The sequence below is a fragment of the Elephas maximus genome, chromosome 8 (genome assembly GCF_024166365.1).
Source record: "Elephas maximus indicus isolate mEleMax1 chromosome 8, mEleMax1 primary haplotype, whole genome shotgun sequence".
In the NCBI taxonomy this organism is placed as follows: Eukaryota; Metazoa; Chordata; class Mammalia; order Proboscidea; family Elephantidae; genus Elephas; species Elephas maximus.
Genome location: NC_064826.1, coordinates 52656919 through 52684092, shown reverse-complemented (window position 1 = coordinate 52684092; position 27174 = coordinate 52656919). Strand labels below are relative to the sequence as shown.

Genomic DNA, 27174 nt, shown 5'->3' with positions numbered 1-27174 from the left:
GAAGAATTCATGAAGTAAAAGAACTGAATAGAAGATTTCAAAGGGCCTCTCGAGAAGACAAAATAAACTATTATAATGACATGTGCAAAGAGCTGGAGACGGAAAACCAAAAGGGAAGAACATGCTCGGCGTTTCTCAAGCTGAAAGAACTGAAGAAAAAATTCAAGCCTCAAGTTGCAATAGTGAAGGATTCCATGGGGAAAATATTAAATGATGCAGGAAGCATCAAAAGAAGATGGAAGAAAATACACAGAGTCATTATACCAAAAAGAATTTGTCGATATTCAACCATTTCAAGAGATGGCATATGATCAGGAACCGATGGTACTGAAGGAAGAAGTTCAAGCTGCTCTGAAGGCATTGGTGAAAAACAAGGCTCCAGGAATTGATGGAATATCCATTGAGATGTTTCAACAAACAGATGCAGTGCTGGAGGTGCTCACTCATCTATGCCAAGAAATATGGAAGACAGCTTCCTGGGCAACTGATTGGAAGAGATCCATATTTATACCTACTCCTAAGAAAGGTGATCCAACCAAATGTGGAAATTATAGAACAATATCATTAATATCACATGCAAGCAAAATTTTGCCGAAGATCATTCAAAAACGGCTGCCAGAAATTCAGGCTGGTTTCAGAAGAGGACGTGGAACCAGGGATATCATTGCTGATGTCAGATGGATCCTGGCTGAAAGCAAAGAATACCAGAAGGGTGTTTACCTGTGTTTTATTGATTATGCAAAGGCATTTGACTGTGTGGATCATAACAAACTATGGATAACACTGTGAAGAATGGGAATTCCTGGGCACTTAACTGTGCTCATGAGGAAACTTTACATAGATCAAGAGGCAGTTGTTCAGACAGAACAAGGGGATACTGATTGGTTTAAAGTCAGGAAAGGTGTGCGTCAGGGTTGTATTCTTTCACCATACCTATTTAATCTGTATCCTTAACAAATAATATGAGAAGCTGGACTATATGAAGAAGGGAGCATCAAGATTGGAGGAAGACTCATTAACAACCTGAATCATGCAGATGATACAACCTTGCTTGCTGAAAGTGAAGAGGACTTGAAGCACTTACTAATGAAGATCAAAGACCACAGCCTTCAGTATGGATTACACCTCAACATAAAGAAAACAAAAATCCTCACAACTGGACCAACGAGCAACATCATGATAAATGGGGAAAAGATTGAAGTTGTCAAGAATTTTATTTTACTTGGATCCACAATCAACAGCCATGGAAGCAGCAGTCAAGAAATCAAAAGACAGCTTGCACTGGGCAAATCTGCTGCAAAGGACCTCTTTAAAGTGTTGAAGAGCAAAGATGTCACCTTGAAGAGTAAGGTGCGCCTGACCCAAGCCGTGGTATTTTCAATCACATCACATGCATGTGAAAGCTGGACGATGAATAAGGAAGACCGAAGAAGAGTTGATGTCTTTGAATTGTGGTGTTGGCGAAAAATATTGAATATACCATGGACTGCTAAAAGAACGAACAAATCTGTCTTAGAAGTACAACCAGAATGCTCCTTAGAAGCAAGGATGGCGAGACTGCATCTTACATACTTTGGACATCATGCTTGGCAGAGTACAGGGTCAGCGGAAAAGAGGAAGACCCTCAACGAGGTGGATTGACACAGTGGCTGCAACAATGAACTCAAGCATAACAACAATTGTAAGGATGGTGCAGGACCGGGCAGTGTTTTGTTCTGTTGTGCATGGGGTTGCTATAAGTCAGAGCTGACTCGATGGCACCTAACAACAACAACAACAACGTGGGGCTGTAAGCCCCATAGGAGCCAAAAACTATTTCACCATTTTTCTCTATAGCCCTATAAGCACATAGCGGAGTAGGTGGCATTAAACACTTAGAAAATAAATAGGTATTTGTGAAGTAAACCATCATTGGTCACTTGTGAATCTCTAATATCATGGAGGATACACATGGTTTTTATATACTTAACAATTACAGCTTTTAAGATGAATCCACTTTCTTGTGTTAACATCTAGTATAGCCTGTTTCTTCCAACCTCTGCCATAGTGAGCATTTATCGCTCTCTAATTGTCCATTTCTTCTGATGCCTCTACTCCCTAAAAACATACCCCCAACAAGAGGATCGCTGGGGCATAAGGTCATATGTAATTTAACTGAGCCATACATAATTTAACTATATTCTGCCAGATTGCTACCCAGAGTAGTTGTGCTTATCTGCATTCTCCTTATAATAATTACGTGTTTATAAATTGTAAATAAAGTTATTATTTTTTTATCCTGTCATAATGTTCTCATATCATAGAGTGGGAATAAACCTGAACGATTGTCTAACAAGTATAATCTCCTGATGAATTCAATGTTGCTTTATTCTACATCCTAGTTAACACTTAACATTTTCTGGCTATGAAATTTTTGCCATCTGATGTAAGTGAAGTAATCTGTCATTATTGCCTTAATTTTGAACTTCTGTAATCACTAATAATTATGAGTTTTTTTTTCATATACTGTTTGCTCCTATTTGAATTGCTTTTGTTTTGCTAACTGCTAAGAGATTTCAATTTTTTTCCCAGTCAAGTGTCATTTTCACTAACTTTTATAACAACATAAAATGTTAGAAATACATAAAAGTAATGAGTTGTATAGTACCTGCCTCATAGTAGGTACTGAAAGCTATCTGTAGAATGAATAAAAATCATGAGATTCAGTGTAATGCATGTTTGGACATATAGTAACAGTAAGATTTTGAGGATTAATTGAATAATTTTAATCAATAAGAAGTTTTTGATGTAATGGTAATATTAAATACAGACCAAGAAATAACATAAAATTGTGTACACCTACTCCTCACTTATCAACTGTCTCATTGTCCAACATTTCACATTTATGACAATAGTAAAAACTCTACTATCTGACTATTTTGCACATTAACAACTTTCGTCTGGCAGTAATGAACACTGAGGTGTGAGGCAAGAGTAACACTGGCTGTGATGGGTAAGATTATGTGTCAACTTGGCTGGGCCATGATTCTCAGTGGTTTGGCAGTTATGTAGTGATGTAGTCATCCTTCACTTTATGATCTGACATATTCATCCTCAATTTTTTGAATAACGCTGATTTTGCATAAAGACCTGGTCTTTGGAACCTAAACATGTCAATCAGTGTAAACAGGGGTGTATTATAGAGATAAGAATAGCTTTTGCCAGGTTGAGGAGCATACAAAATTAATAATCCTAGAATTTATAAAAACAGAAATTGAGAATGTTTTATTTTATTTTTTTTTCAAGTTCTAAAATTACCTCATTATTATGTGTGGTTTTTATTTTTCCAATAACCTGTTAAATATAAAGTTTTGAGAAACAAATCCTATCATCGCTCTCACACACTCAGCAAGAATATAAATTATCTTTTGGTTTTCCTATTAGAAGCTATTAGGATAGCCAGTTTCTGGGGGTATAATTCAAGTACCATTGGTAAAAAAAAAAATGTTTAACACACACATTGATATCATTGAAATACAAAGATAATATAAATGTTCACAATAATAATTGATATAATATAACCATTCAGGTGTATACTACCTTCTAAGAACACTTTATAAAACACAGAGTAAAAAGCTGTCCTAAGATTGAAAATGCTTACATTCAAATCTATTAGAAAAAAAATGATAAAATATGACCCTATTGAACTTCCCTGGAGTGTAATCATTTTCAGGAAAATTTTGTGTGGACTTTCAAATGGTTTATGGTATTTTGTAATTTATAAATATTTTTCAAATATATTTGAAGTCACACAATATTTTATTCTCACAATACTAAAACCATCTGATGAAATAAATGATTGATTTGTATATTGTTTTGGTTTTCTTAGCATAGTTCTCATAGGATTAGGAGGAAGCTGGAGAAGCAGTGGAAGGGGAGGTGTAGATGACAACGTGTAAGTGGTCACATTTCCTGTAGTTGCTCATATCCATGTGGGTACCAACCCAGAGTAAAAGACCTGGCTTCAGTTATTTGAACTGAAACACAGCACTGAACCAAACTCTGGTGTGAAATTGAGGGAAAACGTTCAGCTGTTTTATCATGGGTCAGAAAAGATCATGTAGTCCATGGTCTTGGGTATATATCTAGTCAAGACTCTAGTCTTGACTAGATATATACCTGAAATTATAATTTATAATTTTCTCAGCAATTTTATTAATGATAATAGTCTTCTTTCTTACGACTATAAGCATTTTTTTCTTTTCACTAGATAATTATATTTCATAAATTTGTCCCTTTATTTTGTGTTTAAATAATGAACAGGTAAATCTAGCAGAAAAACCATGAATATATGAGGCCATTTCTTTCGTAGAATATGCTCCTGCAGAAATGTGACAATGTAATTTCTGGATTAAAATACCATAAAACTGTTTCAATTCAAGATCATCTGTTCATAAATGTATGTGCTTTTTCTCCTGAACGACAACAAAAAAAAGTGTGCTCTATTTTCCTCATTCAGTGTGTTTGTGTGTTTTATTTTTCTTTAGTGTGGTTGTCACTGTCTTTTACATAATTTTCTTATTTTGTGTGTATAACAGCCTGGGATTGTTGAAATAAGCCTAAGACCCATCTGAAGATAAAGTTTTCTTGGAGTAAGTTATAGAAAAGTCATTCTTGTTTGTGTTATTGTGAGCGTTTTTATGAACTTCATTTGCCATTTCACTCTAGTGAAAAAATACTTTCTCCATAGCAACAGGTTTTATCCTTTTCAATGTATATCATAATCATTAAAGCGTTCAAGTATTCAGTCATGCCGTGCTTAGAATTTCTCATCTAAGCCAAAGGTGAACAATAGGGAATCTCACATAGACATGTGTAAAGCTCATTGAAAGCCTAATTGTTAATGATTATCTTCTTTTTTAATTTAAATTATGGTCCATTTATAGCATACAGACATTCACTCAACCAAAACCTGGTAAACCCATTGCGGTCGAGCCAATTCTGCCTCATAGCAACAGTATCTAGGCACCACTACTTTAGATGGTTTAATGTAATTTATATCCAGCTCACATAGCAACATTTTAACACCGTATAGTCTTGCCAAATACGTACCCCTCAATTATTTTAACAGAGTCCCGGTGATGCAGTAGTTAAGCACTCAATTGCTAACCTAAAGTTTAGCAGTCTGAACCCACCCAGAGGCTCTGCAGGAGAAAAGACTTGGAGATCTGCTCCCATAAAGATTACATCCTAGAAACCCCTGTGGGGCAGTTTGACCCTGTCACATGGGGTTGCTATGAGTCAAAAATCAACTCGATGGCACATGACAACAACAAATTATTTTAACACATCATATAAAATGAACTCAAGAAATAAATGTAAGATGTCAAAATGTTAATAATGTTACCATTTTTTTCTTTTTGTATAGAATTATCATATAAATGTAAAAGAAAAATGAAATACCTTTAGCCAGGGTCAACTTTACAATTTGCAGACCCAATGCAAAATGAAAACATGGAGTCCTTTGTTCAGACATTGTTAAGAATTTCAAAGCATTAAGCCAAGAGTGGGGCCCTTCTGCACACTGGGTCCCAAACTACTGCACAGGTCATACACTATGAAATTGGCCCTGCCTATTACATTCTTACCATTCTTCTATTCAAAAATATCTAGTATGCGGTACAGAAAAATGGCACAAAGTGTCAATCTGTCACATTTGAGCAAAGCTGAAGCTATAAAAGCTTCACAAACGAAATCCTGATGGCTTTTTCTTACCACTCCTACTCCACAAGGAAACCCTGGTGGTGTAGTGGTTAAGTGCCAAACGGCTGCTAACCAAAGGGTCAGTAGTTCGAATCCACCAGGCACTCCTTGGAAACTCTATGGGGCAGTTCTACTCTGTCCTATAGGGTTGCTATGAGTTGGAATCGACTCTGCTACACTGGGTTTGGTTTTTTTTTTTTTTACTCCACAATAGAGTATGGAAGCTTATGCTCTCTAGTAGCTTGCACTCCAGGGAAAATCTATATTGGTGGTTGTAATTGTTTTTTTCCTACATAAAACTGGTTTAAGCAATGTATATTCAATAATGTTTTCTTTATAGCAGTGTGAACAGAATGCATGTGTTTGAAAATATTAATAAATTTTGAAAAAGTAAAATTTTGCATGTTGTAATTAAATATATTTTTTGTGTTCAGGTAAGTTGATGAAATCAAACCATTTCATGGTATTAATGTACCAGAGAACTTGGAACTGATGTTCTCTGAAATGGTGTGCTGAGTTGGTTTTGAAATGGAAAGCAGTCTTCTATTCCCTGTGGACCCAGACTAGAAATATTACACATTTGATTTTATACCCCAATTTGTCTTTTTAGGAATGCAAGTGCTGGAATGGAATGGAATTCCTTTAACATCTAAAACATATGAAGAAGTGCAAAGTATAATTAATCAGCAAAGTGGGGAAGCAGAAATATGTGTAAGACTGTGAGTTTTTCCCCATCTTTTGGTTTCCATTTTTTGGCTATTCATGGCTGTTTTAATTTAAAATTGTTAAGGTGGAACCTTTGCCAGTCAGCAAGATTTTCTGTAATTAGAAAATAAAGGGAATACAAGTTTTATAGATGTCTTGTGTTCAGAATCAAACTCTAAAGCATAGAAAGAATTCAGCTAATTATATTTTTGATTATGTCAGTAGCTTTCCCCTTTCGTGTGTTTATTGAAACATGCTTCATGTAAATGAAAGCCTAAACCCACTTAGATTTCATGGATGTGTGTAGTATTGTAAAATGAACTTACATTAAATCCATAAAGATTTCACCTTAAATAATCATTTTTATCAGCTCCGACTTTTAACAGCATTGCAAATATCTATTGGGTTAGAAGGGCGAGCATGCTTTGGATTTGCTTTATATCATTAACCACTTCTCATTTACCTACTGAAATAAAATATTCAGGGTAGTTGGAAAAAAAAAGTGCATTTTGTCTCATGCTTCCTCAATTGCTGTCTTAATTTTGTGTTTTAATTCTTAGGGACCTCAATATGCTGTCAGATTCTGAAAGTTCCCAGCACCTGGAACTTCATGAACCACCAAAAGCTGGTAGGTGAAAGCAATTTGCTTTCGACTGTAAATAAAGATGCAGATATACATGTACAAACCAAACCAAACCCATTGCTGTCGAGTTGATTCCAACTCCTAGTAACCCCACAGGGCAGAGTAGAACTGCCCCATTGGGTTTCTAAGGAGCAGCTGGTGGATTCGAACTGCTGACATTTTGGTTAGTGGTCAAGCACTTAACCACTGTGCCACCAGGTAATTTTTTGTTTTAATAATATTTTACTGTGTTTTCGGTAAAAATTTGCACAGCAAATTAGGTTCCCATTTGAACATTTCTCCACAAATTGTTCAGTGACATTATTTACATTTTTTGCAATATGTCAACATTCTCTTTAATTTTGTTCTGGTTGTTCTATTTCCAGTACTCTATTTCCCTGCCCCCTTATCTTCTCATTTTCACTTCAGATAATTGTCGACCTTTTGGTCTCATAAAGATGGTTTTTTAATGAAGCACTGTAGCCAGGGGTAATATCCTTTATTTTGTGTCCCATTCAGTTGTTACATTAAAAGGTGACCTCGGGATAGTTTCGGTTCAAGGTTTAAAGAGTATCTCAGGGCAGTAGTCTCAGGGAGTCCTCTAGTCTCAACTGGTCCAGTAAGTCTGCACTTTTTAAGAATTTGAGTTCTGTTCTGCATTGTTCTCCTATTCTATTAGGGTCCATCAATTGTGGCCCTGATCAGAACCATTGGTAGTGGTAGCCAGGTCCCATCTAGTTCTTCTTGTCTCAGGTTATAGATGAAGTGGTGGCTCGTGTAGGCTGTTAGACCTGTAGACTACTATATTTTTACACGAATAACGCAAGTCTTCTACCTTTGTGTGCCAAACACGCCCTCCTTCCGTGAGGTATTTTCATAAATGTGCTATGCAGTTATTTTTATAGCAAGCATAGAGTGCTTAGGAAAATACCTCAAGATGGGGAGGGTACAGTTGGCAAACAAACGTAGAAGGTATGCGTTATTTGCATAAAAATGCAGTTGTTTCTTTTCTGAGATTTTGGTTTCTGATGTAGAGGTAGTCTTGAAGAAGATGTAGTCGTAGAAGAAGATGTAGGCATAGACAAGTTAAAGTTACAGATACATAAATTCTTATATATTTATATAATTGTAAACAAAATCAAATGCATTATAACTACAGTTTTAGCATTCTAGAGAATTGCAGATTTGCATGTTAGACCTATTAAAGGAATACATATGAAGTGTATTTTATATCATTTATATTCTCACTGCATGAGTTCACATTTTCAATTCCTTAAAAATAAATTCGTCCTGTAAAAGTACTCCATGGAGCCACATTTTTGGGGGGTCTTAATAATTTTTAGATCATACTTAATTGATTCCTTTTAATGTAGATGAGTTGTGGAACCCTTAGTCCTAAACCTTACTATTGCCTTAAATCAATATATAATTTCATGCTAAATAGATTCAACTCTTTCCAAGGTAAACAATATATTCTACATATTTAGGTCAATCTTAAGATTAAAAATATCATTTATTCTTTTGTTTAACAAAAGTTTACTTACTATGGTATAACCACTATTCTAGGGGTCTGGGATACTGCACTAAACAGAACAGATGGAGTCCTATAGGAATTTTAATATATCTGTAAATGTAAATATGCTCTTTAAAATTTCCCCCTCAGAGAAAGAGATATATACAATTTAAAGAAGGAAAAATAGCCGATCATATAAATTATGTTCCAGTGGAAAAAATAGAATATTTCATCATTCATGTGGCTCTGTCCTCTATGTAAAACATGAAAAATATTCTGAAGAAGTACGAGGCACTTCAGTTTCCCTCTGTAATTTGCCATTATTTTCACTCTCCTTTTAGACTTCTTTAGTGATTGATACATAAAGGTACACTGAGTTAATTTATTTACTTTTTAAGTTTAGCTTATTTTATAAGTAGTATTTTGACCTTGTCACCTAGAGCTTAGGTATTACATACCTATGATAAATATGTAAAGTCATTTCATTTTGTTGTAGTGGATAAAGCAAAATCCCCAGGGGTTGATCCCAAGCAGTTGGCTGCGGAACTCCAGAAAGTTTCGCTACAGCAGTCACCACTTGTTCTGTCATCAGTCGTTGACAAAGGATCTCATGGCCACTCGGGTCCTACGTCCGCTGGATCCAGCTCTGTTCCCAGCCCTGGACAACCAGGGTCACCCTCGGTGAGCAAAAAGAAACACAGCAGCAGCAAGGTGAGAAGTGTTCAATTTGAGTTTCGAGTAGCTTATTTTCTAGCTCTTTATTTAGACCAGAAGCTGGGAAGCAAAATACCACTTTAGAAGACATTTTTCTTGTGATTTCTCATTTCCTTGTGATTTATCAAAATGATTTTTTCCCCTTCTGAATATAACACTGATCAAAATATACCAGAGGATGTATTTGTACATCCCATAAAGCATTTTAGCAGGATGCTTGGTATTTCTTGGTTATTTTTCATTGTTGTTATATGATACTGGGCATCTTTGTGTATGGAACACTACCTTTGGTTCTTTTTGGAAACAAAAAGATGTTTTCTTAAGGAATAAGAAAGTGATGAACTTTTAAATGCAATAGAAATTTAGAACCCAATGAGGAATTATACTTCACCAGAGTTGTTTTTTAAAAAATGTAAGATGAGGGTAGGAGAGTGCCTTTGACTTTGGCAACCTGCAGATCCCTGAAGACTTTTATAAAGCAGATTTCAGTGGCCTGGCGAGGTGAAAATTTGAGTGCAGTAGATAGAGGACTAAATGGTAGGCAAATAGATGGAGTCAGCAACTTTAGACTATCCTTTAAGTAGAGCGGGTAGTAGTTAATATGTAATGGAGTAGAGGAAATTTTGTGTCACTTCTTAACATATTTGACAGTATATTTATATGTTGAGAGAGCAAAACAGTAGTGGTTGTGGCGATCACTAACCCTAATGGTAGCTTTCTGGAAGGCGGGAACAATCCAGAGAGCTTTATAGATCAACTCATCCTCACAGCAACCCTCTTTTTCACTCCCAGTTTAAGGGCACACACATATGGTAGGTGCTGGAGCCAGGGTTTGAACAGACTTCCCTAAGAGACAGAGTTGGAGCAGTGAAGGCAGATCAAGATGGCTGTGGTGGAAGGGGATTCCATCCAAAGCCCAGGTGGAGAGATTAGTCTTAGAGGAGGGGATGATTGCTCCCAACGCTTTCCTTGATTCAAGAAACAGAAAAGAACAGCTTGGAGAGAAGTTGCAGATCTGAAATTGTGTCAGGGAGGTTTCCCCTTAATAATCAGTGGGCCTTCCTCGATGGGACCTTTTCTCTAGATTCTTCTCACCTTTACTCTTCCTATTTCTCCCTTTTTTTCCCCCCATGGGAGATTACCACAGTAAACATTTATGTGGTCAAATCTTTACTATAGCCTAGTTAATGGGTGCGTTTAATTTGTTTGTTTGTTTAAAATCTTACTCTATTAGGGTTTCTAGTCTCAAACTGACTCCATCTTTTTTGGTTGCATAAAATCTTTTTTAAAAAGTGTATAATTAGCTCTCAATGTTAAGAGTACACATAACTAATTTTAACATTACTTTTTTAAAATAAGAGGATAAAAGGACCCAGAAATAAAGAGAATTTAGGATAGTAAGAAACAAGGAAAGTCAGTAACACATATCCTCATTTTGAAATTTTTCCATGCTAATAAATTTTCTCTTGATGCAAATCTGTATTTGAAAGTAATGCTTCCAACACCATTATCTCAACATTCCTGGGGAATTAAAAGAGAACATCAAATTAATTTTTAACCTCATAAAATGATACGAAAATGTAGAAAATTTGTAATTTTTCCTTCATATATTAATATTTGATTCTTAATAGAGAAACTATACTGATGGTTGGTAAATACATTAGAAAAAAAGTCTTCCTTGCTTAAACAGGAATAAAAGGTTTGTCTTTATATGGTGAGATACAGGAGCGACAGTCTAATCTTGGGTACAATGTTTAGGCATTGGAAAACAAAGTGTTTCACTAAGGACAAAAATATAGCACATATCACTAAAATTCCTTTTTATTCAGAAGTAAATGACAAAGATAAGTTGATCTTAACCATTGTGTCATGAAACAGCTTGTTTCAAGTCAAATGTGGCAAAGCTTCACTCACTCAGAGTAATTTCAAGGAGACATCAAACTCCAAAAATTTTAATGCAACATTTTACCACATGCAAGTATGTGTTAATTTTAATTAATTACTTATGGAGGTTCTACTTTAATAAATTGCTTAAAAATAATTTCAAAATTAGCTAACTACATTATCACCATAATTAATACTAGTTTTTAGATTTTAGATATTTTCATGTTATATGAATATAATTTGAAGGTATTTGAAGTCAATTTCTTAAGTTTAGCCTGAGTTTACTTTTTTTTAATGTGATTTTTTTTGTTTTACATTTTTATTGCTTAGTGTACATCTTAAGACATACATGTATCTTTTGTGTGTGTGTGTTTTAGGTGAAAGTTTTACAGTGCAAATTAGTTTCTCAGTCAAAAATTTACACACAAATTGTTTTGTGACATTGGTCGTGATCCCCACAATGTGTCAGCACTCTCCCACTTTCCCTTTCCATGCCGTGTTCTCCATGTCCATTTGTTCAGTTTACCTGTCCCTTCCTGCCTTCTCATCTTTGCTTTTGAGAAGGTGTTGCCAATTTGGTCTTGAATAGTTGATTGAACTAAGAAGCACAGACCTCACGTGTGTTGTTTATTTTATAGGCTTGTGTCTAATCTATGGCTGAAAGGTGATTTCAGGAGTGGCTTCAGTTCTGAGTTAGCAGGGTATCGGGAGGCCATAGTTTCAAGGGTTCCTCCAGTCTCTGTTAGACCAGTAAGCCTAGTCTTTTTTTGTGAATTTGAATTTTGTTCTACATTTTCCTCCCACTCTGTCAGGATCCTCCACTGTAATCCCTATCAGAACGGTCAGTGGCGGTAGCCAGGCACCATGTAGTTCTGTGCTCAGGCTTGTGGAGGCTGTGGTTCATGGGGTCCATTTATCCTTTGGACAAATATTTTCTTGTGTCTTTGGTCTTCTTCATTCTCCTTTGCTCCAGATGGCATTGATCCAGTAGAAGTATCTTAGATGGCTGCTCGCAAACTTCATATTTTTTTTATTGTACTTTAGACGAAGGTTTACAGAGCACATTTGTTTCTCATTAAGCAATTAATACCCGTATTGTTTTGTGACATTGGTTGCCAACCCAACAACTTGTCATCACCCTTCTCGACCTTGGGTTCCCCATAACCAGCTTTCCTGTCCCCTCGTGCCTTCTTGTCCTTGCCCCTGGGCTGTGTGCCCATTTAGTATCATTTGTTTTATGGGCCTGTCTAATCTTTGACTGAAGGGTGAACCTCAGGAATGACTTCAGTCCTGAGTTAAAAGGGTGTTTCTCCAGTCTCTGTGAGACCAGTAAGTCTGGTCTTTTTTGTGTGTGTGTGAGTTAGAAATTTGTTCTAGATTTTCCTTCAGCTCTGTCCGTGACCCCCTATTGTGATCCCTGTCAGAATAGTCAGTTGTGGTAGCTGGGCACCATCTAGTAGTGCTTGACTCAGTCTGGTAGAAGCTGTGGTAGTTGTCCATTAGTCCTTTGGACTAATCTTTCCCTTGTGTCTTTGGTTTTCTTCATTCTCCCTTGTTCCATACAAGGTGGAACCAGTGGAGTATGGCCACTCACAAGCTTTTAAGACCCCAGACACTATTCATCAAAGTAGGATGTAGAACTATGAGCTTTATGAGCTGTGTTATACCAGTTGAGCTAAATGTTCCCCAAGACCATGGTCCCCAGCCCTCAGCCCCAGTAACTCAGTCCCTCAAGGTGTTTGGATATGCCTAGGAAGCTTCTATGACTTTGCCTTGGTCAGGTTGTACTGACACCCTCTATTTTGTGTGTTGTGTTTCCCTTCACCAAAGTTAACACCTGTCTACTATCTAGTTAGTCATTTCCCCACTGCTCCCCTTCCTTGTAACCATCAAGTTTAGTTTTGTTTTGTTTTTTCTCTCTCTCTCTCTGTGTAAATGTTTTCTTGGGTTTTTATAATAGTAATCTCATACAATATGTCCTTTTGTGATTGACTTGTTTCACTCAGCATAATGCCCTTCAGATTCAACCACGTTGTGAGATGCTTGGTGGATTCATCATTGCACAGTATTCCATTGTATGTATGTACCATAATTTGTTTGTCCATTCGTCTGTTAATGGGCACTTAGGTTGTTTCCATCTTTTTACTGTTGTGAATAATGCTGCAGTGAGCATGGGTGCACATATGTCTATTCGTGTGACAGCTCTTATTTCTCTAGGATATATTCCTAGGAGTGGGATTGCTGGGTCGCATACTATTTCTATTTCTAGCTTTTGAAGTAGGTACTATATTGTTTTCCATTAAGACACTTTATATCTTGATTGTAGTTACTTGTTTGCTTGTTTTATACTCCCTATTGGGCTGTAAGCCCCTTAGGAGCCAAAAACTATTCCACCATTTTTCTCTATAGCCCTATAAGCACATAGTAGAGTAGGTGGCATTAAACACTTACAAAATAAATAGGTATTTGTGAAGTAAACCATCATTGGTCACTTGTGAATCTCTAATATCATGGAGGGTACACACCATTTTTATATACCTAACAGTTACAGTTTTATTATAGCAAAAAAGAATACAAACTAAGATGCATGGGCCAAGGTCTAGGAGGGTTCCAATGCAAAACATCCATGCCCCAAAAAGGGATATGCCACCCTCCCACATTCGCTGATATCTTTCACAACAAGGAAGCCCATGGAGCTTTTGTGTCCAGTGCCTTTAGTGGGGCTTCATTGCATAGGCATGATTAATTGAAACATGCCCCCCAAGTCAGCTGATATCAGTCCACATGGTAGACTTTTCGGCTGGGCTGACCCCACTCATTAGCACAAACCCTGGATGTGATTTATTTATTTATTTTTACTTATTTTGTTGTTTTCACTGTTGATGATATACACAGCAAAACATACACCAATTCAATTTCTGCATGTACAGTTAAGCGACATTGATTACACTCTTTGAGTCGTACAACCATTCTTACCCTCCTTCCCTTATTAACATAAACTTACTGCCCCTAAGGTTCCTATCTAATCTTTCAAGTTGCTGTGGTTAATTTGATTTCGTGTAGATAGTTCTTAAAAGAGCATAATGCTCAAGGCAGACTTTTTTTTTTTTTTTTACTAGTTAAGCTAAATTATTATTTGGTTGGAGGGTACAAACTTTGATTTAGTTTCATGTGTTAACTTTTTTGGCAATGATTAGAAAATGAGACCAGGTACAGTGGAACAAAATTTATATAAATGATATTGACAGATTTTGTGATCGGCAATAATTTCTTTTCCATGCCAAGAATGTGGACCTATGTAGTTTTGCACTATCCAATGGGTAGTCACTAGTCACATGTAGCAATGGATCACTGGAAATGTAGTTAGTCCTAACTGACATGTGCTGTATGTTTGAAATCAATGCTGGATTTCAAAGACTTAATATGAAGAAAATAATGTATAATATTTCATTAATAATTTTATGTTGATTACATGTTAAAATTGTAGCATTTTAGATGAATTCAGTTATATAAAATATATTATTAAAATTAATTTTACCTGCTAATTTTTTACATTTTTAATGTGGCTACTAGAATATTTAAAATTGTCTCTGTGGCTCATATTGTATTTCTCTCGGGCAGGGATGATACAGAGATTTCTTAACTCTAGTAGTAATAATAACACTAATCAAATCTAATTATTTTATAACAAAACACTTGCCAATTCAACACCCTTCACATTTACAATTCAGTAGCATTAATTGTATTCATCATGTTGTCCAACCATCACCATTATCTCTTCCCAAGTTTTTCTGTCACCCTTATCAGAAGCTCAGTGTCCACTAAGCATGAATCCCTTTTTCTTCTTTCCTCTTACTTGCCCTTGGTAACCACTAATGAACTTAGGTCTATATACATTTGCCTATTCTACATCTTTCATATAAGAAGAATCATCCAGTATTTGTCCCTTTGCAACTAATCCTTTAACTCAGTCAGTGTGATGTTTTTAAGGTTCATCCATGTCATAGCATGTATTAGTACTTTTTTTTTTATGGGTAATATTCTATTGTGTCTAAGTACCATGTTTTGTTTATCCATCATCTGTTGATGGACACCGAGGTTGTTTCCATATTTTGGCTATTGTGAATAGTGCTGCAATGGACATTGATGTACAAGTCTCTGTTTTCATTCCTGCTTCTAATTCTTTGGGTATTTACCTAGGGGTGGGATTGTGAGCCACATGGAACCCTGGTATCTCAGTGGTTAAGAGCTCAGCTGCTAACCAACAGGTCAGCAGTTTGAATCCATTAGCCACTCCTTGGAAACCTTATGGGGCAGTTCTACTCTGTCCTATAGGGTCACTATGAGTCTGAATCAACTTGATACCAGTGGGTTTGGTGTTTTGATAATTCTTCGTTTAACTTTTTGAGGAGCCACCAGGTTGTTTTCCACAGTGACTGTACCATTTTACAATCCCACTAGCAATGTACAAGGGTTTCTATTTCTCCACATCCTTTCCAATACCTGTTGTTTTCCCTTTTTAAATCATGATCATCTTAAAAACTAAAGTGGGCATGAAATGATGTCTCACTGTGATTTTGATTTGCATTTCTCTAATAACTAATGATTTCGAGCATCTTTTCATGTACTTATAAGCTACTTGTATTTCTTCTTTAGTACAATGTCTATTCAAGACTTTAGCCCATTTTTTTTTATTGGATTGTTGGTCTTTTTGCTGTTATTTGTGGGAGTTCTTTGTGTATTCTGGATACTAAGCCCTTATCAGATATAAGATTCCCCCCAAAATTTCCCAATCTGTAGGTTGCCTCTTCAATTTGTTGATAAATCCCTTTGATGAACAAATGTTTTCAATTTTGTTGAGGTCCTATTTATCTATTTTATCTTTTGCTCATGCTTTCAGTGTCATATTTAAGAATCCACCATCAAAAACTAGATCTTGAAGCATTACCTCTGTGTTTCCATTAAGAGTTTTATGGTTTTAGATCTTACAGTTAGGCCTTTGATCCATTTTGAGTTAGTTTCCCTTAATTAAAAAATTATAGTCACTAGAGAGTCCAAACTGTAGGGCTGATGAGAGAGACCTATTTCCTGTTTATCTTACTTCACTTTATCTTCAGATTTTAGCAGGGATAGAGTTTCTTGAAACAGTTTTGATGAGTGAATATATTAATGAATAGATAAAATTAATGATAATTCTTGACCCATTTAGAATATATGCATAAAAGAAAATACTTTTGATTTGTTCTTCAAAGTTTACAGTGTTAAAAATTTATGTTAAGATATTATAGAAACACCAAGTGATGGTCTGAAGCTTACATATACCTTAGTTACATAATAGATGTCCAAATATTAACTTATGGAATTTTGATTTTAAGTTTTTTGTGTTTTTATCACACGTGAAACAAAATATTAAATTATAAAATTTGTTACTGTAAAATAATATATTTAAACAAAATTATTTAAAATCATAATTAACATAATTATTCATGTATTATATTAATTCTCTTTCTTAGTTATTTCACAGGCCAAGACCTAGAGTATAGCTGTCTTCTTTTGACTGCTCTCATTTCCAGAATAAAAATATAAAGGAAAAGGTAGAAAATCAAATATATCGAACTAAACAGTATATGACCTTGGATCTTTCTTTTCCTAGTTGATTATAAAAGCAAGGTCAGCATATATACATGTAGAAGACAGGGCTTTATTTGAAAGGTGGCAGGGTAGCTGACTTTTTTAGTAAATATTTCCACTACATAGATGCCATGTTGCCTGAAATTTTACCATAGAATTAGAGCCACAGACAGCATCTCGCCTTTTGTACAAATATCCCATTGACACGTAACCAGTCAGCAATCATTTATTTAGCAATATGAATTTGTTTACCAGATCAGTTTCTTAACTGTTTTTAAGGCAACATGAGAATCTTATTAAGGAAGTAGGGGCTTACATGGGATGACATAGAAGTTTAATTAAGGAGTGTGCACTATTGAGAAGTGATTTCTGGGTGTTTCTGTCCGGAAAGGAGCAGGGCAGTGCTGAGCACCCAGAAAAGAAATACAAGGAAAGAATTTTTACCTTCTCTCTTCCACGGTAGTCCATGTATAAAACAACATTATTTTTCATTACTATAAATATAAATCTTTAAAACCTGTAAAGACTTTAATACTTTAAACCAAAGCTATGCATTTTCTTGAGTAATTGAAAATACATTACTGCTGGTATAAAATTATAGTTCTGAAACAGGCTTAGCAAAATGAAAAATAGATTTATGTATCTATAAAATTAAACATGTCTTGAGAAGTATAAGTAGACACCATACTCTGAAGCAGCCAAATGAATGAAATATGGTCTCCAGGCAGTGTGCTCTGACCAAATGGAAATTAATTTCAGAAGGAAGTTGAAATAATAAACCTGATGGAATCTTATCCGTAATGTAATATGTGTTTTTTTTTAATATTGCAGCCTACTGATGCAACAAAGGTAGTCTCTCATCCAATTACAGGGGAAATTCAGGTATGAAAGTTTTAAAAAGTCGTCATCATACCATCTTTTTTTACTGTTTTTTTCCACTGGTCTAATAAAATGACAAACACTGTTAGAACCTTTCTGCATTAATGGAACCATTCTACAACACATATAGAACTGTAAAGGAAAATATTATTTTATAGGATGGTGTTTTAATGCAATTATATTATTCTTTATGAAATACATACCTATGAAATTTTATGCTTTGAAATCTGCTTGGCACGTTGGCAATGTCAATATGTTTTATGCCTCAGTTACTTTATACTTACTGAATGTGCATCAAAAACATTTGAAGGTTGCTTTTTAAGAGTTTCCTCTTTTCTTCTGCATTAATTGTTGTCTAATGATCACTAATTGCTGAACAATTCCTTTAGAGCTCTGTTTTTCATAACCAATTTATGATTTATAAAATCATTTCAAGGGATCATGACCAGAAAAATAGCACAAAAATAGAACAAATAACCTTTTTTTAAAAAAATATTCTCTATGAGTGTCTCTGTTTAGGTACTATGCCTTAACATAAAATGTATTTCTCACCGTGGATCATAGCCAAAAAAATGTTAGAAAAACTATGAGTCAGGTGATACAAAGAAGTACTTTAGGTTAGGTTTAAAAATGCCGCATAAAAGGAAAGAATTAACATAATCTAAAATAATAGAAGATAGTAATTTCTAGATAAGGGGAAGAAACAGTAAGCCACAACTGGATCTCCAACACATTCCAGATGAAATTTTCATGAAAGAGTTCACAAAGGATAACAGAGATTGGAATTAATTTAAGGATAAGCATACAGAAACATGAGGTGTGTTCCTGGAAGAAGAAATGATTCAAGGAAAGGCAGTGCTACCAGAGAGTAATTGCTGCAGTTAAATATTTCTATAGATACAAGTTGAGACTAAATTAAACATAACATTAACACAAGCCTAAGAATATTAGCCACTACGTGGTAGGGTGACCTCATGGGATATTTCTTAGGGTAGTGATTTTTTTTCCTTTTTTCAAAGCTTAATTACAAACAAAAACTTAGGCAGGGACTCAAGCTATATACCTGCTGGCACTGGAGTTGTTCTGGTTGAGGAATGCTGGGGATGCTCCCTATTCTCTAGGAAGTGACCCCTGAGAAACTCTAAGGGTTCTCTGGAGCCCTACAGTGCAAAATCTGAAAAACACTCACTTTGGGTAGCCTGCAAGGTTTCATTTCAATAAAAAAAATTGGTTTGGGTACCTCATCCATTAAGGAGACTCTAATGTTGACAGAGAAAGAAAAGAATGAGGGAAAATGTGTTGTTCAATAAAGATTTGAAGTTTGTTTGAAATTGCAGTGAAATTAGCTAGAGATTATTTCCTATTACATGTTCCAGTACCCTGTTATAGCACACAGTTAGTGCAGTTTTAAGCTTTTCTCATTTATCCTCTTCTTTCATGGCACTTTGCTTAATGTTTCACATTGCTCTCATGAGATTCAGAATGACTCTGTCTTTTCTGGATTGAGAAAGGCAATTGAAGATTAATCTCCCAAGAAACAAAAATCAAATCAAAACTATGCTAAAGTGAGGAATTATTTTTAATTATGAAATTGTAAATGAAAATTTGACTCATCTAAAGTACTATTCCATTTTTAATGTAAACACAGCAACTCCATCTTGTTTGATCTATAAAAAATATTAGTATTTGTTTTTATGGACTTTCCCCCCTTTGAAATAGAGATCCCTCCTTTCTGTTATTTGATACACAAAACAAGCATCAAATGGAATTAAGGGTTATTTGAAGGGATGCCAAAGAACCTTTCAATTTGAAAGGAGAAAAATTAGTTAATTTAATTATATTGAATTATGCAGGCTTCTCCAAATATTTGTTCCAATTGTAAATGTTGACTATTCAATGACAATTGTGAAACAGCCTTTGAGAGCACCTATGAGGCAATGCCTCATCTTTCCCCTTCAGCTTCTAAAATTTAAGAACAAGGTTTTATTATTCAAATCTTTTACTCTATTAGAAAAGCAGGCACAGAAAGAGAAGCTGTAGGTTTAACATAAGGTAGTATACTGCAGGCAGGGATAAAATGAATGCATTCCTTAATAGTCTTACATTTTAATATTAACAGATTTATCCTTCAATAACATTTTCATACCATTACTAATTCTTTGGAGAAATTCAAATGACCTTTTCTGAAACATTTATCAATTAGTTAATTTATTTTCAAAATCCCTGTGGTTGTATTAATAAGTATTTATAACATTTACTATTTTCCCAAGAGAAAATTTACTTAAAAAAAAATATCAGTATTATTCACTATATTATTTTCCTTCTGAATGAATTTCAGACAGGCTAGGACTTTCACCATGAAAAGAATGAATAGTATATTTATTAGGAATTAAAATGTGCCTAGGGGCTCCTGATTAAATTAGACATTAACTAGTCTGTTCAGTTTCAAATAAAAAGGAAATGAAAGCTGATGGTACTTATGATATTAAAAAAAAAAAAGATAATGGTAAAATATTTAATGATAATATATTACATTAAAAAAATAAATAACCAAATATGTTGCTGTCCCCTAAAGCTTCAAATCAACTATGATCTTGGAAATCTCATAATACATATCCTCCAAGCAAGAAACCTGGTCCCTCGAGACAACAATGGTTATTCTGACCCTTTTGTTAAAGTGTACCTTCTTCCAGGGCGAGGGTAAGTAAAGAAGCCATGTCTTTAAGTATTTTAGATAATAGCCTTTATCCCATGGTTTAAAAATATGAATAATGCTTTCTAGATTCTAATTTCAAAGACAATCTAACTTAATTGAGTTTATTATCCTTTCCTTAATTTTCTCCACGTGTCATATTTATTTATTCCCAGTTAGTAGATAAGGTGGAAAAAAAATTTAATTAACTTTAAAGCATTCTGGGAGAACCTTGATCATCATAACCCTGCCAACAATAAGATCAAATCAGCATTTCAATTCTAGAAACCATTCCTGTGATGACCAATCAGAATGAGTATGAAGTAATTATTTGGGGCAGATTTTAAAGTGTTGGCTTACCCTCCCAAATTTATTTTATTTGTGAAACTAATGTTCAAAGACCCATGAGCTATTGTTTATTTTTATAGGACACATATATTATCCAATATGTTAATGTTCATTAGAAGGCTTCTATCCTTATCTATGGAGCTCCGGTGGCATAGTGGTTAAGAGCTTGGCTGCTAATCAAAAGGTCGGCAGTTCGAGTCCAGCAGATGCTCCTTGGAAACCCTATGGGACAGTTCTACTCTGTCCTACAGGGTTGCCATGAGTCAGAATCAAATCAACTTGACAGCAGCAGGCTTGGTTTTGGTTTTTATCCTCATCTATAACCATATTTTCAAATCAATGTTTAAAACATAACTTTAACAGAAGTGTAATAGTTGAAATGCTGACTTTGGTAAATAAAATGAAAAATATTTCCTTGAATCTCTTGTGTGTTATATAAGTTGTTTATGTAAAGCATGTGCTCTTTGAAGATGTTTAATTTTCACATAATGAATGCAAATTGTTGTGTTCTGGTATATAAGTCAGTGCAGTGATTTCAGACCCTATGGATTATTATACCTTATCTGAAAAATTTATAGTAGCCAAATTAGTATGACGGAACCATAGGTAATCAGTAAATGGAGGTATAATAAAAAAAATTCTGAGTTCGTAATTTGAAGAATCTGGTTTTATTTTTTGTTCATTTTTCATATAATCTAGGAAGTGACATTTGAATATTACTTTTTAATTTTCAAACATGGTACAGAAGTAGAGAGAATAATATAATGACTCACCATGTACATATCAACCAGCTTCAGCAATTATCACTACCTGTTTCATTTTTACCCTCACTCACTCCCCCTCCAGATTGTTTTGAGGTAAATCTCAACTATTGTAATATTTTTTGCAAATATTTTAGTATATAGTCTTAAAAGAAAAAAAACTTGTATTTTTAAAATAATCGTATCATGTATAACCTAGTTACATATTTCTCTAGTTGATTTGATGACCTAACTGACATTTATAGAACATTCTACCCACCAATACAACCAACAACAACTGGTTGCTGTCGAGCCCCTTCTGACTCATAGCAACCCTATATTACAGAATAGAACTGTCACTTAGGGTTTCCAAGGAGTGGCTGGTGGATTCAGCTGCTGATATTTTGATTAGCAGCCAAGATCTTAGCCACTGTGCCAGGAGGACTGCACTCACAAATAGCACAGTACATATTTTTTCAAGTGCATGTGGAACATTCACCAAGATAGGCTATGTTCTGGGCCCTAAAACAAATCTCAATAAATTTAAAAGTATTGAAATCATATAATGTATGTTCTCTGACTATGGTTGGTTTGAACAGGATCCAAATAGGATTTATAAATTGCGTTAGTCTGCTGTTTACTAATTACTTTACCATGAGAAGATGACCAACTTCTTTAAGATTCAATTTCCTTGTTGATATTGATAGCACCAATGTAGCAGAACCATAACTTTTAGTTTATCAGGGCAATAAATTAGAGAACACTTAGAAAATAGTTTGAAAACTGTCAGGTGCTGTATCAAATTCACTATACAGCCTTTAATTTCATCCTTCCCAATAATTTTATTTAGAAACTTAGAATTGTTGGTACTGTTACTCTAGTTTTATTTTATTGAAAATTTTGAAAAACCTTAAATCATTTTATATGGAGATGACCAACGAACCACATAGTACAGGAAATAGGAGTTTTTATTTTATGTTAATTAATTTATATCTTTATGTGCTAGTTTTAACTGTAATCTGGCTACAGATTAAGTGACTATAACAACAATGGAACCCTGGTGGTGTGGTAGTTAAGCGTTAAACTGCTAACCAAAAGGTCAGTAGTTCAAATTACCAACTGCTCCTCGGACACCCTATGGGGCAGTTCTGCTCTGTACTGTAGGGTGGCTGTGAGTCAGGATTGACTTGACAGCAATGGGTTTGGTTTTTTGGTACAGTGACAACAGTAAAATAACTGCACTCTGCCTTTGATTTGGGTCATTTGTCTGCCGTTGTTCTTTAATGACAATATAATGAGACGAGAAAATCACTGCAAAGGGTTTTGAGTCTAGGTAGTATTTGTTAATGGATTAATGAAAATGAGACACTTTTGTTTTTGGTATCTTTTCTAATAAAATCCTGGATAATCATCTTTTATGCTATATGGGAGCACCTATCCTTTAGTAACTACAGGATAAGTTTCAATTAAAGTGTTGCCAACTTGAATAACCAGAAAGAGCAGGCAGGTAACGTTAATATATTAATCTTTCTGCAATGACGAGGAATGGGGGGACTGTAGTGAAATACAGAGAGGGTGCCCTACCTAAAGCCGTTCTCTTGCAATTTGTCCAGCAAAACATGCCTGCTGGGTGGGATTTGGCCCAAAGACAGCCAGTATACTCTCCTATTGCAGTCCTAGCTGTTTCGTTTAATTATTACTAATAACTACAGATCCGAGAACTTGTGGTTTATTTTACATGTGAGGTATTATTTTTACATTAGTTCCAAGGTTATTTTCTGTCTCATGTCATTTATGGTTTAGCTCCTCTAATTATTATTCTCATATTTTCTTCCTTATTCTGTTCCTAACTTTTTTCTTCCTGTCTTTTCTACTTCCCTGTTGTATCCTTCCCTCTTGCTCTCGGAATCAATGCAGTCAAGTCATGGTGGTCCAGAATGCAAGGTAGAGTTGGTTATCTTTCAGTGTGAAGCTATGCCGTTACGTCTAGAGTTCTACGTTTTACGTTTTTATGTGCATTCACTTGCCCTTCAGCTTGGGTTATAACTTTTATTTTTTCCATAGTTTAGTATCTACTGAATTTATTCAATATAAATTGTTCTGACCTCAACATTACTAAATAAGTTTAGCAGATGTGTCCAGTAGAACACAGAAAAGTGGAAAACATGAGAAACATAGAAAAATACAAATAAGGAAATAACATCACCCTGAAATTCCACCCACTGCCATCAACTCCATTCGTACTCACAGCAACCCTGTAGGGTTTCCAAGGCTGTAAATCTCTACGGAAACAGATGCCACACCTTTCTCCTGCAGAGCCACTGGGGATTTCAAATTGCTGACCTTTTAGCTAGCAGTCGATCACTTAATTTTCATTTATAAACTGTCCACTGAAACTCATTTAGCCTCTCATGTAATAATTATGGTTTAACTTGGCTGCTAACCAAAAAAAGTCAGCAGCTTGAATCCACCAGCCACTCCTTGAAAATCCTGTGGGGGGCAGTTCTACTCTGTCATATAGGGTCACTATGAGTGGGAATCGACTCGGTGGCAATGGGTAAGTTCTCCTGGGTCTTCTATTACAAATAAAAATGTCTAGAATTACTTTTCAAAAGGATTTCAGTGATCTTCTGGATGTCCAGTACTAGGTGTGTATCTCAGCTTAAAGACAATAGGTATCAGGTCTTTTTCCTTCACTGGGACCTGCCACTGAAACAATTCTGTGCCTTTACACCTCCTGCACCACAAAGTTATTGCTTTGCCATATAAGATGCCATACTCTGCCTGCTCCAATGCTTTGGCAGCAACATACGAGCACGCTCCTTTGTTTGGCAATAGTGGGAAACTGTTATCTGGTATAGCTCATAACATGCTGTATCATTGCATTGTCAACTACAGCTAGCTCTTAATGGCCAAAAGCACTTTTGCACATTTCTTATTTGCATTACAGATTAAATGTGTTATTTAGTTGAGGAGGTGAATCATGTGGCATCTGTAGCAAGAAAATTTTTTTTTTTTTAAAAAAAAAGCAATAGGGTGATGAGAATTTTAATCCCACCCAGAACACTGGTGATACAGCATTTGTTTTTGTATGTGACATTAAAATTTGAAATCTTTACTAATCCTGACAAGCTGTTGCACGTAAGAGGCAGTTTCTGATTTTTAAAGGTGTAAATATTTAAGTATTTCAGTGAATAGGATTAGTCACCACAGCCTCTCTAGTGCCCAGAAACTTTTCCTTCCCTTACAGCCACACACTTAGGGCAAGCAGTGAGATTTGACACTGTAATGGGTTCCTTGTTCTGGCTCTCTCATCATGGGATGCCATCTGCGTCTCTCAGACTGATATAAAAATTACTTCTGTTTCAAAGAGATAGTGTCATTATATAACAGACATTATCAATCACATTATTCAGAACCTTCCTATCTTTTATGCAGAGAAACTGGAGGTAAATTATCCGACTGAAAGTGATTGCCTACATTTAACTCAGAAGAGAGCATGTTTTGTAAACACAAATAATGGTTGAAAGAGCATGGGGTGTCTTGGATTATGATTTAGAAGACCTAGAAATCACTTCCTCTTATTGTATCTTTGAGAATTGTCAATGTGAGAGGGAGTTATAATGACAAGGTGCTGACTGATATCAACACATTGTAAGTTAGGTTTCCAAGGCCATAGGGCGAAGTCATTAAGAACTTGGGTTTAAATTTCAGACCTGCCGCTTTAGAAGCTATCAGATTTCTCTAGAACTGCTCTTTGCTGCTAAATAATCATACCCTACATCCCACAGTTTTTGTGAAATAAATGGCATAATATATGGAAAATGATAAGCATAAAGTCTGTCACATAATATGCTCTCAATAAATAGTAGCAGCTATTATTCTTGTCAGTAATTATAATAAACAATATGTTGTCAGTGGTGAGTTATCACTGCAAAAAGGAGATACAGAATGCCTGGGCTACAGAATTGCAGGCTGTCCCCGGATTATGAACGCATTCTGTTCCTAAATCTGTCTTTAAGTTGAATTTGTGCATAAATCAGAATAGTTAGGTATGGCTTGTCAGTTAGTCAAATGTTTGTCATAGAATATGGTATGTAGTTACCTTTGCATGTATGGAAAACATTAAAGAAATATTTCCAGATACACTAAAACATCTTTAACATATAATACAGTAATAACAATAATAATGTTTTGATGTACATAGCAAAGTAGGATCCATTTGTTATTACGAACCATTGTATATACCTTCTCCACCATTGAAGAGATGCCTACAGGGCAAATGTTACCCAAAATACTCAGAAGATTCTCTTGTGTAAATTCTTTGAGACCAATTAGATACTTTATTGTAGATTCTGAACGAAAAAAAAAAAATCTATGTTGTACCACTCAGCTGCATTTCTGCTGAATTTTGAACCCTCCCCAACAGAGTCAGGGAGGGTTGGGGGTGTGGGTGGGATGGTGCTGGGGCCCAAAAGATCATTCCCCATCACCTCCTCACCAGACCTGTCAACCCCACGCACCAACTATGAAGCTCCTGCCTCAGGGTGCAAGGGATAAAGCGCCACTCAGGATGTGCTAAGAGCAAGCAGGGCCAAGGGTTGGGAAGAAGATTCTTAGGGAAACTCAAGTCTGAAGTTCTCCACAGAACCCCAGAAACCATATGAACTCCCCCCCTCCTCCACTTCCAGCCACCAAAAAGCCAAGAGCCCCTGCAATAGTAAAATCCCACAAGTGTAAGGTAGGGGATACAGAAGCCCAGAGAGGTGCTGCAGTGCCCCTGGGCTGCACAGCAAGGAGGGTCTGGTGGGATGCGGTCAGGTGGAGCTGCATAAGGGGAGCTGCGGAGGCCCAGCTGTGTGCCCAGTGTGGTGCACTGACCAGTTGTACTTGGAGAACATGCAGAGTGTGGCACCCGCCTCTGGCTGCCTGTCGCCACTACCTGCAGGCCCACCATGTGGAGCAAAGAGGCAGTGTTTAGGGCTCGCGAGTGGTGGGGCCTGCACTTTCCAAGTTCCAAGGGAGACGGGTGCACATGGGCTCCCTGGTCACTGCTGCGTGTGTGTCAGGGCTGTGAGCACCATGTCGCAGCAGCGGGCTGTCTGCCACCAGTGGCAACCCCAGGACCTGCCTTGGCACCTGCACATATAGAAGTATAGCCTGTAGTCGGAGAGGGGCGGGTGCAGGGGGTGAACACTGAGTCAGTTTTTTCCTGATAGGCTTTATGGGGTTGGTTTGTAACTGCGGGTGGGTTGTACATAAGTCAGACGTTCCTAACCCAGGGCCTGCCTGTATGCCATATTATTTAACACTATAGAGAAGAGGAAACCCTGGTGGTGTAGTGGCTAAGAGTTATGGCTGCTAATCAAAAGGTCAGCGGTTTGAATCCACCAGGTGCTCCTTGAAAACCCTATGGGGCAGTTCTACTCTGTCCTTTAGGGTCTCTGTGAGTCAGAATCAACTCAATGACAACAGGTTTGGGTTTTTTTGTTTTTCTTTCTAATAGAGAAAAACCAAACAACTTTTCTTTAATAATAAAATGTTATACACTCTTAAAACAAAATATATCCTGCTCCTAATAAACTAGTAACATTTTACACTGGTCCAATTTTATTTATTCTTTTAGTTTCCTCTTCCCACCCTTTGATTAATATATTCATAAACCCTAAAAGGACAAATGTCAAGCAAGATGAGGTGCAAGAAG

General features: G+C 35.9%; 1 protein-coding gene across 3 annotated transcripts in view; it reads left to right on the top strand.

The window, feature by feature from the left end:
* PCLO (piccolo presynaptic cytomatrix protein) overlaps positions 1-27174 on the top strand; it is a 427248-nt gene that overhangs the window by 335727 nt on the left and 64347 nt on the right. For 2 of the 3 annotated variants that reach the window (XM_049893053.1, XM_049893054.1), the window contains exons 11-16: positions 6353-6461; positions 7008-7075; positions 9079-9293; positions 17643-17693; positions 20266-20390; positions 23388-23414. In XM_049893053.1, coding sequence (XP_049749010.1) covers positions 6353-6461; positions 7008-7075; positions 9079-9293; positions 17643-17693; positions 20266-20390; positions 23388-23414 — 595 coding nt within the window. Of the gene's footprint in view, positions 1-4577; positions 4633-6352; positions 6462-7007; positions 7076-9078; positions 9294-17642; positions 17694-20265; positions 20391-23387; positions 23415-27174 lie in introns of those variants that run through there. The other variant, XM_049893055.1, reaches the window with a different exon arrangement.